The following is a 13,193-nucleotide window of genomic DNA, read 5'->3' as shown; positions in this document are numbered from 1 at the left end:
TCTAGTTACATTTTGTAAAATAATAACGAAAATCTACGTTAACGATAAGAGTTCCAGTTACAAATGTGCAATATGATAGGTTTCTCTTGCAAACAGCAATGGTTATATTTCATCATGAGACCTTCATAAAGTAGAAAAAATTATTTCATACAAAATATTCATACCTTTGGTGAATCAAGACTAACTTGGACTGACTTTGATTGCTTCTTTGTTCCTGAGATTGACGGCTTGAAAAATAAACAATATGTACAATTTTATTATTGCAATGTACTAGTACTAATGAACAGCATTCTTTCTGGTTATGATCAAGAATTAACAACGCTGCTCAGTGTGAGCTTTTTTTTTATTAATGCCAAATTTTATTTGGGGGCTTTCCTGTTTTGGACTATCTTAGTGATGTCGGAACGTTCTTGTAATTTCGAAAATTTTAATATACAAATACGTTTTATTGGGTTTCTTAATCGCGAATTCATAAATTTGCCTTAGCTAAATTAAATATTAAAATGTTAAGGTTAATATATTTGTTTGCAATTTTGGGAAACAATTGACTGTTTTCCGATGATTTTGATCGTGAATGGAAAACATGAAACATTTAATTTTTTTCCCCAAATTGCACCGATTGTTAATTAGATTTTTAGTTGATCTTATTTGTGCGAGTACCAGAATGTCTTGCCACAAACGTCTTGTAGGTAACCTGTAGAAAAAATATATACTCCGGAGTCAAAACACGGTAACATGAAAAAGGTCTAATTGCAAATTAGAATGCACTGGTTCTCGGAAGTTTGTAATGCAAAAACATGATCTACTGATCTGAGCAACAAGGCAAACATGCCCTACTATTTTGATTTCATATAGTTTTTTTTATCATGGAATAGAAACTTTCAACAAGGGTTTTACTGTGTTTCCAAATCCTTAAGCTTTCATATGATACCAACACTAGCCAAGCAGTTTATTCTTTGACAAAGTTACTGCTATGGGTAGGAACTATTATTTTGTGTGTTCCTTCTGACCAGACCAAAACTACTGGCTCTATACCTTCTTATATAATGTATTATGGTAAAAATACGTAACACCGAAAATTAACTATGAATACGTAGATAAATGGATACGTATATAAATTTAAATATTGTTTAAGAATTGGACATGCTATCAATACCAACAAAAATAATTTTATTGATAATGACAATAATTTTTAATTACTTAGTTACATGTAAAGAATGCTTTTTGATACGTAGCATATTCTATCTATAAATATTTCTCAGATGATGTATTGTTCTGCCTTCTTCTGATACAAATATGTTAAATGGTTTTTAACTAAATGATCTTATTATACTAACTTACAGATACTTACATATACCTCTGCATTGTAAACTTTCCTAGGATCAAATCCTCCTGCATGATTAGGAAAGTATTTGGAAAACACCAAAGACTTGGAATTCTGTAACGAAATACAATGTGTTAACGCCATCACACTATTCAGTGCAATTGGTTTTCAACTTGTTATTTGTTAACCAACCGATATCAATTAGAAAAGGAAACTACACATGCAGGTATTAAGCAATATCAATTCCTGGTACGAAATTAATTATATTTTGTCTTTTTTTTACGTTATTCCGGTAGCAATCTAAACAACTGCGAGACAGATTGAATTCGATGAGGATTGAGCGTAACTATGTATATAAGCCCGCCTCCGGGTGCAGGATTTTCTCGCTGTGTTGAAGACCCATTGGTGGCCTGCGGTTGTTTTCAGCTCCTTGGTTGGGTTGTTATCTCTTTGACACATTCCCCATTTCCATTCTCAATTTTATTATTTACCTATACCACAGACCTTCGTATGGAATATTTGAATTTGAATTTTCCTTGAGAAACATACGGGATTTAACTCTATTAAAGCAGGATTTGCATTCCCTTACAGAAGAAATTAGATCACACCTAGTTTGTTCGTTGATTTATTTGATTGGAGAGAAATGGGGGGTGGGGGGGGGGGGGGGGGTGGGGGGGGGTGGGGGGGGGGGGGGGGGGTGGGGGGGGGGAGTGGTATTTTGTCTTCAGTTGTTTTTTGTTGTGTTTTTTTTTCCGGGGCGTTGACAGTTTTTATCGGACTTCTCAGTTTTGAATGCTCTTTGGTATCTTCCACCTTATTTTCTTCCCTATAATTAGATTTTTCTATTTTCGTTTGTACTCTTCTCATCTACATATATAAACACGGCAGAACTCGAAGAACAATTGAAAATAGGATACCATCAGAAGATGCTCAAACAAAGGTACAGTGGCGCAATAACAAACACATGATTAGCATCTGCTGTGTATAAGTATGATGATATCCAAAAAGGCAAGAATGACCCTGGATATAACTTAGTGTATAAACAATATTTTATTGGGAAAATATTAACATAAACATTACAGCATGAGAATTTTATTAGAGTTGGAATAGAAGTGAAATGAAAAAAGTACGAAATCGTCAGGAAAACATTTAGTTTCAAATTTCAGAAGATAACGACAAATTAACAGTCATTACTATACCGCGTTTGTCATTGATATTTGAAATCATAAGGTTATATAATATCAAAGCATTTCGAGACAATTAAAGTATACAAAACATTGACGGGGATTCCGGGAATAGTGGTAAGCGAATATGACCTGCATTATCATGTAGGTGTACAGCGTTCACCAGAATTTATTTTTTGTAACAGCACATGTATTTACTATTGACACATGTATTCTATAGCAGCCAAAATTTACATAATATGTATAAACGTGAATCACAAAAAGATGATTTTTTTAGAAATATCAACTTACCCCAATTGATGTCATGTTCATTAAGTTTTCATATTTCGAAACCAAATCTATATAAAATTAAAAAAAGGGGTTAACAATTTTATATATATATTTTTTATCTTGTAAACCCGTAGGTGAAAAATGTATAGCGTGATACCACATTGCTCAATAATTATTTTTGAAGGACTTTAAAGGAAAAAAGCGGAATAAATACCGCAAATCGTCTAATAATTTTTGCTATTGTATATAAATAGTTCCAACCTTTACAATTTCGAACTTTAATTCGAATCCAACTTTTTCAGTGGCAAATTTCAAATGTGATTTGTGCACGAAGCATGTATAATGGTTGAATAATTGAAAAGCTTCAACTTTATCAGTTCGTGCGGCAAGCTTGTTAGTAAACCACGTGCACTGTAAAGACAATCAACTATAATTGTATATCAATAAATGGTGTACCCCTTTGATATCTTCTCTCAATTTATTTGTAACTGCTTTTTAATAATATGTCACAATAAACGTCACATTAACCTTGTATGAATAGCCTAAATAATTGAACTGGAGTCTCATCCTATTTAAAGGTACAATATTAGGTGAAAAGTGTTATAACTACACCAAATTCTCTTATTATTTCATATACAATCACATTTTTTACAAACATTGTCAAAAACTTATTAAAAGTACAATTTTGAATAAAGTTGTAATGTTAAACTCACGAAGGGTATTTTTTCCTATTGTTCCCTATACAGGCATTTTATTTTTTCGTGCTCACATTCCTATCTGTTTTTATAGTAATATGAAACATGAAATTAAAAATAAAAAAGTTAATGTTTTATATACTTTTTTCTTTACTATAAATCAAGTGTTCTTGGACTGTCTTACAAAGGAAATCCTGTATATTATCGGAATCTTCATAAATGTACTCCGATTGAATTATTGTCTCTCCGTACAGTAATTCGCCGATATTTTCCCGTAAGCAGTAACTCTAACAACGCATCCTCTTGGCAACCGCACAGCGCAAGTACGAGACGAAACCCATGATGGAAGAATCTAAAAAAACGTGTGATGGATTGTAAATAGTAACACCTGACTCATAAAGGAAAATTAATTCAACAGACCATTTTTATAACTGTTAAGGGAACTTTAAATTGACAAATGAGAACACTTTGAAAATATAAAACTTTTTTATCTTGGCGCTATCTATTCAATTATTTTTCACGCGATCTACTCGCTCTGTGTTGATTGTTTATCAATGTCACGATCTGTAAAAATTCGGCATTAAACTCGATAGTTAATTAGCTTGCTATCAAAAATCGCTGAATAAAATAACCTCTGTCTACATAATACGTTAAAGGTTCTGTATATACACAACAAACGTGCATACAGACTTAGTTAAGGAAATAAGCATGCATTGGTTCAATAATTTCGATATTTCTTAAGATTTCTGTAAAATATATGTTCTGATGTTTTCTCTCTCATAATATAAATCACGGTTTCATTGTGGTTAATATCTCAGAGAAAAAAAAACGATATCATGATATTTGGGAAATATAAATAAATGGGATTTTCACGTAATTCAATATATTGATGGGGGATACTTTCAAACCCCAGTTGGACGACTATTCCAAAATTTGTAGTTTGAGACCCCTTTCCCCGGGCATGAGTATAACTTAGAGTGGGTGGCGCATGTTCGCCTTGGACACATTTTCGCCGTTTTGCTATTTTCTCTGTAAAATTTGTGTGCCTTTACCCAATACTTGCCTAAATAGATGGTAAAGGCTGTTTGCAATGTTACAACTGTTAATATTACTCTTTACCCCCATTTCCAAGGTTATTCGCACATGTTGAGAAATACGCAGGTGTTTGTAAATGATTTTGGCAATTATGTAAGATTTATATGGCAATCATGTGCAGTCTTAAAGTAACTATTTGTGAGAAAAATCGTATAGGAATGATCTCTCAAGCTAATTCATGTAACTGCAAACATTCGTTTTTATAATATACCAGGATAATGAGGATGGTCATATCATACATTGCGGCGAAAATGTGTCCCCCATGGTACACGAACAACTTGATTTCCTCTTGAGTTTGCGTTCGTTTTAAGAACAATTAACCAATGTTTTGAAGATAATTTCTTTATCAAACATTTTTTTCATTTAGTTAAATTTCTGAAACCTTCATAAAAAGTTCCAAATATTCGAATGTAGGTCGGATGTAAGTGGAAATGAACGAATTATGCGACGAATATGGGTCTCTCACTCTAACTGTTTAAGAGTAAAACACAATAACTCAAAAATGATTCAAAAAATATTTTTCTTAAATATTTAACTTTATCGGCCATATACTTTACTTATAAGCTTTATTACAAGTATATAACAAAATACTTAATGCCCATAATGACTAGGCATTTTCAAAAGAAAATTTAGATATTTCGAACTTCCCTACAGTATATATAAACAATATTCTATATACCAATAGTTAATCAATAAATTTTGTTTAGCAATTTGTAAATTAAGATCTTGTGCTGACAAATAAATATAAAATTTAATGAACAGAAATAATAAAAAAAAAGATGCATAAACAAACTACTTAATTCTGTCTGAGTATATTTTTTTCTTGTATAACCGATACACGTGAATGCATCAAACATTAAAGATTATATAGTAAACAAGTAACATAAACGATAAAATATGCATAGGTAGAATAAGAAACCAGTGTAGATATTTAAATACATATTATTTAAAATATCAATGACCAAATATGTCACTTAAATCATAGCAGTACATAATGTACTAGCGACTTTAGTGGACAAAATCAAGGCCAGTAACTGACAATGATGCTAAAATGGAAACACAGTTTGAGTGATTTAAGTGGTTGTTTGCATCAGTGATACCCAGTGAATTCGAGTGCAATGATACTTGATGGTCTAGATGGGGGTTCTGTATTCTTAAATGTTTTAACCTAAGGACATTTTTTATTATCATAATTACACTTATTCTGTAAAATCTCCTAAAAATAATTGTATTACTATGTATTTCATTCTAATGTTATTTGGTGATTTATTTATTATATTATAATGTACATGACTCATTTCTACTATCTGTGCTGTCTTTCTAATTCTTTTTTTCACAGGTATACTTTATACTTTTCCCTCTTGTGTATATTTTTATGTTGTTTGCTCTTTTTGTCTATTCATTATTCAGTTTGCCAGTATCCCCTGTTCTGTTAACCCCATCCGAATCCTCACAAGATGGTATACTAGAGGTCTTCATATGTTGACCATTTCCTTGATATTTTCACAGACTGCAAGTGCACGCCTTCAGTCAACGACTTGATAAGATGATCGTTACAAAATCCTACGCTAATCAAACTGTAGTGAAACAAATGGTACTAAGAGTGTTAAAAATAGGGAACGTCAATAAATTACATTCCACATTTCAACAATGACTTAATGTTTCGTCCAGGAAAGTACGGGCAGAAAGTATATTTCATCTATGCATTCACTTATTACTTTCCCACAAGAGTATGCTGTTCCCTTTCTAAACAATATTTTGAAGCATAACACAGTGTCTTTATTTATCGCAAAAGTCATCAAGCATATTTTCGATTTTTTTTTTATAAAGGCTCTCTTTAAAATAATTAAAAGAGTTTCATTAGTATAATCATGCATGATAACAATGTTTAGAAATAAGAGTTATGAATCTTAAAAGCATTCTCAAACCATTTTAAAAATTGTCCTTACAAAAATACTCAACGACATTTTGGAATGCTTGAACTCTGCAAGTTGTATAAATTATGTAATCGCTTCTGATGCAATACTTTTAACAGTTGTACTGTATGTGTTCGTGTTCTATGCTATTTTCAGAAGGAAGGCATCACCATAAAAACATTCAAATATGTATTTACTGAGGTAACTTTCACAGCAACAAGTAATCTTTCAAAGGAAAATTGTTGTTCTATCTGCTTACAATATGTTCAAACCTGCAATGTCACATAATGTTCTAGTTTTGGTAATTAATGTACTCCTATGTAATATATGTTTGTGTTACAGGTATCTGTTTATTGTTTTGTAGTGATATTTCTAGAAAGGAACATTAGAAATATTTATCACAGATATTGTTCAAGTTTTTGATTTTTGTCATATATTTAAGATCTTACCTTTAAAATTCAACGTCTATTAAAGGAGTGACAAATCAATATTATGGTTAACGTTAAAAATATCTTTACAGCAGATTCCATTGAGTGTGTAGTGAAAGGTAATATCTTTGGTTAGCTTGCTTGTTAGCTGAACCGTGAAGTCATTATTGGGTCAGGTATACTACCCTCCTTTCAAAGTAGCATAGTCCAACAGACAGATCGATTGGTTTTCTGTCGGACTAGTCTATTCTTAAAGTAGGGTAGTTTACCTAACCTAACAATGACTTCACGGTTCAGCTGACAAGCAAGCTAACCAAAGATATTACCTTTGGCTACACACTCAATGGAATCTGCTGTAAAAAGTTTTTTTAAATATCGACCTCTTTTGAAAGAATATGGTTTTCCAAAACCGCAATAGATAAAAGATATTATTTAGATATTCACATATTTTGAAAATCAATATAACAGGCAGGTCTTTTGACATAGAATGATCAACTATAAAGGTTACATGAATGTCATTTATTATAATTAAATCGAAGGCAATGTTAATCAAACACAGTTTGTATCAGTATATTATTGATGACTTTCAGCATGATTGAACATATTGGAATATTTATAGTGATACGAAAGGAATAATACATATAACATCTGAAGATTATCAACATAATGTAATGTGATATAATCTTTGGTACAAAACTATCTTTATTTTATTTATATTTGTTTTTTCATTTGTTTACAGTTAGTGGAAGGGAGTGGCTTATATTTCATTTTACTTTTCTCATTGCAATATTGGTACCTTTTTACAGAGATTGCAGAAGGATAGCAAGCATCTTGTTTGTTTTAAGAAGCAAATAATAGATCAACATTTTGATATATTTCAAATCGGTTTGCCTCACAATACATTGTATCCATTACAATAAAGATCTGCATGGCTATATGTTCTGTATCACTGTCAACACATTTCTTCTTGAAACATTGTAGTATATCTTGTCTGACAAAACAGCATGAATACATTTTCACGGTCAATATTACATTTATGATTCTCTTCAATTCACTTCAGCCAGCTGAATGTTGTGATTGTAAGTACACAAATAAGAAGATGTGATATGTTTACCAAGGACACAGATATATTAGATTTTTTTTACATTTATCTAACAGTGGGTAAAATAGAACAGCCACACACACGGCACACACCCTCGCTTCAGTTTTTTAATGACCGTATTTGTCCTTTTAGAATCGAAATAATTCATGGAAGCCATAGATTTGTTGTAAAGGAGTAGGCCCAGTAAGACCCCTTTTTGGCCCCGAAATATAGCAGTTTTACAAAATTGTTAAAATGTAAATTTTTAGCTATTTATTGGAAAGAAGAATACTTCTGTTACATAAATATGGGCTGTTTTTGACAATACAATGCACATGTATCGGGTACTAGCATCATTAAGTCATGCTAAATTACTGAAATCTTCGAAATTTTAGCATTTTGGTTAATTTTTAGACGGTTTCCGTCTGAAATGGAAGTGGCCGCATTTGTGTTCATTCTTAATATTTAAATGTAAGTTGTATTTGATGAAAATACATAACATATATAAAGGTTGAGAATGAACACGGATGCGGCCACTTTCATTTTTGACAAAAACCATCTGAAAAGTGACATTTTATGGCATATTTGATAGATTTTTCATATTTAAGCTTGAATTTGAGAGTCTTTATTGACTAAATCAGTTCAAATCTTTTACATAAACTAATTGAATCGACTAAAGTAGACACTTAAGTGTTTAAAAAGTGTCCAAAATCTTTCATCAGATGAACCTGAATTTTGAGGCCAAAATCGGCCCTTACCGGACCTACTCCTTTACACATGGCCTGGGCCGTGTGTAAATTTCCAACAAATCTTTGGCTTCCATGAATGATTTCTTAATTAAATGGTATTTAGAATGCTAAATATAGGGAACTTTAATAGATTACATTCCACATGTTGGGGTTTGTAGCTTTTCAACAATGATTCGGTGGTTCGTCCTTTAAATGAAATAATCATATTTTTAAAGGGTCCACAAAATGAATGGTATTACGATTTGAACTAAACCATTTTGAAAGATATTTTTTCACATTGTGCAATGGGCAGCAAGCATATACCATTTAACTATTCAATTAATATTTTCCATCAAAAATATACTGTTGACATGCTGTAACAATTTTTAGAAGCATAATATAAAGTCTATATGTATAGAGAAAGTCAAAAAGCATAGTCATTACTATTTACAGAGGAGTTCTGCGTAATAATGAAACAAGACTATGAGATACAAATGATGCATAATAGTATGATCATTTCGCCTCTCAACCAACCTTGCTGACATTGCAAAAAAAAGAAAAGAATATAGGATCAAATGCATGTTTTGTCTTTTCTTGAAAGAAAACAAATCTGTTGTGGGAGAAAAAAAAATATTATGTTAATATCGACGTACTGTCTGTTTACATAAAAAACTGTCAGAAAACTCATTTAAAGTGATATGACACTTTTTAAGACTTAAAATGGTAGGACAACTTACAATCCTCGTCAATTAGGATTAGAATCCTTCGAGTGCACCTGCCACGTGTGGGATCCCTACTTACAACCTCAGTGACTGGTGATACAGTAGTTCAATTACTGAAACATCTATGCCACAAGACAAGATCTCCAAATGAGTTAACATTTTGCTGAATTTGTCAGTTTATTCCTTATAGGAGTTATTAGCTTGGATGATGATGGTTACACTAGTTAGAGAGAAACTATAAGCAGCCAAAAGATTGACGTGCACGATGTTTTGTCGATATTGTCAATATCGCAATGTATTCTTCATCGTGTCATTATTGTGTTTATATTGTATCCTATAGGCCGAGCCTTTATCCAATCCCTTTATTTGAATATTTAAACAATAAAATATTTGAATCCTATCGATATATATGTTGCAATATATAAGATTTTGTACAATGTAAACGATGTTGACACGATATCATGTTAACATTGTAAATATCGCGATGTCGACAATATTATTTTAACATTGTGCACTGGACATGGATGAAAAGATCAGCAAGACATGATAAAAAAAAAGTCACCAAAGCCTTAATTGTAAGTTCACTTCTTTAAATATCGTTGCTCTTGAATAACGATGTTTCCTCAATATATTTGTATTCTGGACAAAAACAATAATAAAACATAAAAAATAATTAACAGCAGGAAGAGGACTCGCTTAACACGGTCAAGAAAATTATCTCTTAGTAATCAATACTATTCTAGTTCTTAATGTTGAGGAGTGGTCATTGTTGAAATGCACAAAGATCTAGTGGAGCAACACTTGTTGCCTTTTTTAAAACGAGAAAGCAACATGCTAATTTAATTAGAATTTGAAAATTGTAACCGTTAGATATTATCAACAAATACTATTTCACACTCAAATATTTACAATCTTACCTTTACAGTTCAAAGTCAGAATCGGTCTGTCATGTCAATTAAAGGAGTGACCAACTTTATTCATTCATTTCTATAGTTAACTCTAATAATACCTGTAAAAAGAATACAGGTTTTACAGAAAATAGATTTCATTCGGAATTTTTGGTTTTCTTAAATCGCAATAGACATAAGATGATTTTTAAATATTCAGATTTTTTGAAAATCAATATTAAATGCAGGTACTTTTACAAAGGATGATTGAATCATCAATATTACATGGATGTTCTTTCATATAAGAAAATCGAAGACAATGTTAGTCAAGCAAATTGTGTATCAGTATATCTTCGAGCATGACTAACATGACTGGACATGAAGTAGAATAATCAAAATTGATCTGGAAGGAATAATACATATATGTATACCATCCAAAAAGTCTCAACATATCATGATTCATAAAAAAAAGTAGGAGGATGATTAGATTTTCATTTTACTTTAGTTAATGTAATATAGGTATTTTTTCACAGATTGCAGTAGAAAAGCATGCATCTTATTTCCTAACTTAAAGGTAGTATACAATAGTTATAATGTTTTAATAGTTTCAATTTAAAAGTAGGTTTGCCTCACAATAAATTGTGTCACCATACGGCCTTCAACAGTGAACAAATCCCATACAGCATAGTAAGCCATAAAAGGGCCCGAAATGAGAAATGTAAAACAATCAAAAAGGAAAATCTAACTGCATGATGTATGTAAAAAATACTAAACGAAAACCAAATATGAAGCAAAGCAACAACACCAACCACTGAATTACAGGCTCCTTACTTGAGACAAGCACAAACATAATGTATTGGAATTAAACATGTTTACTGGCTCAAAACAACCCTCTAACCAAATTTTAAACAGAAGTTATATATTCCTATAATTTTTTTTTATAACTGTTATCCCCTAACCATTTACGAGTTGCAAGGTATCTATATATCATACACAGTACAGCGTTATTCGTGTACTAGCTTCTTGATATCCGTTAAATTATCTTCATATTTAAGTAGTATTCATGAGTTCTTGAAATAGGTTTACAATTTTGCGGTCATTCAAGTTAGTTTCAGATGTGGTTAAGCTGTGTCATACTAATTAGCCACGCCCCCGTTAAACCAAATCAAACTGATGTTAAATCATTTTAATCTTTAAAGTGACCGCCTTTTTGTAAGGTAAATCACTCAAGCAGAACAGCATCCCCGTTATCTATCGTTAATCCGTTACAAACGTTATCGATTTTAGTCAGATAAGTACCTCCAACAAATATTCACAATTAAGAGAAATTGATTACAAATACATTTGTAAACTATTAAGTAATTTATAGTTAATGATGCCAGATTTACAAAATGCAGCGAAAAAATATCAGTTAAAAATACAAATTAAAAAAATTAATTTGTACACATGAAGAAACTGTATAGATAAGAAAGATGGTTGATAAGTGATATGAAAACTAGCGTCATTTAAGTAATTTTGCAAAAAATAAAACGAGAATGCTGGTTTAATCTAATTTTTATTTAATAATCAATAAAGGGACCAATGCTCAAGGAACAGAAAGTGTTCATTGTTTACATCATTCCAATCGATATATCTTATCTTTTAGGTTGAAAATATTTTTTTCAATTACCGCCTAATAAAACAGTATCTATCTAAAACACAAATGTTTTTATTAAATGGATGATTGGTATTTGCTTAACGCCGCCTTAGCGCAAAAAGACTATATCGTGGCGATTGATTAAATGGAAAAAATTACGATCGTGAAAATGTTAAAATTTTAGAGTTTATTCCGCCATCAGTTTACATTTGTTAAAAGTTGATCTGTTACATATGCAAATAAGAGGATGTGTTACTTGTATGATTGCCAATGAGACAACTCTCCACCATAAAAATTACTGAACAACTATAGGTCACCGTTAGGTCTTCGACAATTAGTAAAACCCATACCGTTAAAGTTGGTATATTTGTCAACAGTACTGGGCAAAAAGTTGGTTCACATGGGAAAAGGTCGAAAATATTAATATAGAAATTTTAAAAGTGATAATTGATTCTAAGAATTTGTTTTAGGGAATGTTTTTTCAAACAGGTCTGAATACCTCCTCGTTAAGTGTCTGTTAAATGTTCAACCCACCATCTTTGTCGACCATAAACCGAACTAAATTGACTTAAGAACCAAATTTTTGGTTTGATTTTTTAGGCGAACTGAACATGCTAGATAAATATAACTGCAGTTGTAGGGAAACATCAATCTATATAAAGGAATCGTCAGATCAAAAGACCGAATCGCCCATGTAATTTCGTCGGGAACATGTATACAAATATTTGCCACTGCACGTTAAGCAAATTTAAATGAACTAAATTCGTCCCGATTTTTCAAAAATTCACATTAAAACATACGTTTTTTGTTTGATTAATTTACCCGGAAAATTAAAATTTCGTATAGCTTAAATACGCCACAATTTTACTACCACTTATTTTATGGGTGACATTTCTGTGTAAAGAATGATATGTTGTAATAAACATATATTTAGTTATGTTCCTAGAGTCAAATTTGAAAAATGTAAGTATATACTCGTTGTTATTGATTTTGCTCATTTAATATTTCACAAAATGTACGCACTTGTCGATAGTTTGTTTATACAGATAACTAGAAAGTTACAAATTCAATATATACTTTATATATATTGAAAATATGAGAGATACCCCAAGAACGAATCCTATTTAAATTCATATCTATGTTTAACTTTCTTTGCTTCATCGTGTAAATTCACAGATTTATATTTCCATTACTAGTAGGTTGTTCTTGAACAGTTTGGCTAGACTC

At 31.3% G+C, this 13,193-nt stretch overlaps 1 protein-coding gene across 2 annotated transcripts in view; it reads right to left on the bottom strand.

The window, feature by feature from the left end:
* Nucleotides 1–10,409, bottom strand: part of LOC127706489 (transient receptor potential cation channel subfamily M member 8-like) — an 88,802-nt gene extending 78,393 nt beyond the window's left edge. The window contains exons 1-4 of one of the 2 annotated variants that reach the window (XM_052211142.1): nt 10,361–10,409; nt 2,800–2,846; nt 1,352–1,438; nt 165–227 (exon numbers count right to left, since the gene is read on the bottom strand). In XM_052211142.1, coding sequence (XP_052067102.1) covers nt 165–227; nt 1,352–1,438; nt 2,800–2,820 — 171 coding nt within the window. In that variant the 5' untranslated portion in view covers nt 2,821–2,846; nt 10,361–10,409. Of the gene's footprint in view, nt 1–164; nt 228–1,351; nt 1,439–2,799; nt 2,847–6,933; nt 7,063–10,360 lie in introns of those variants that run through there. The other variant, XM_052211141.1, reaches the window with a different exon arrangement.
* Nucleotides 10,410–13,193: the final 2,784 nt, after the last annotated feature.

Source organism: Mytilus californianus, unplaced genomic scaffold (genome assembly GCF_021869535.1).
Source record: "Mytilus californianus isolate M0D057914Y unplaced genomic scaffold, xbMytCali1.0.p SCAF_6, whole genome shotgun sequence".
NCBI classification, from domain to species: Eukaryota; Metazoa; Mollusca; class Bivalvia; order Mytilida; family Mytilidae; genus Mytilus; species Mytilus californianus.
This window is presented reverse-complemented; position numbering and strand designations above follow the sequence as displayed.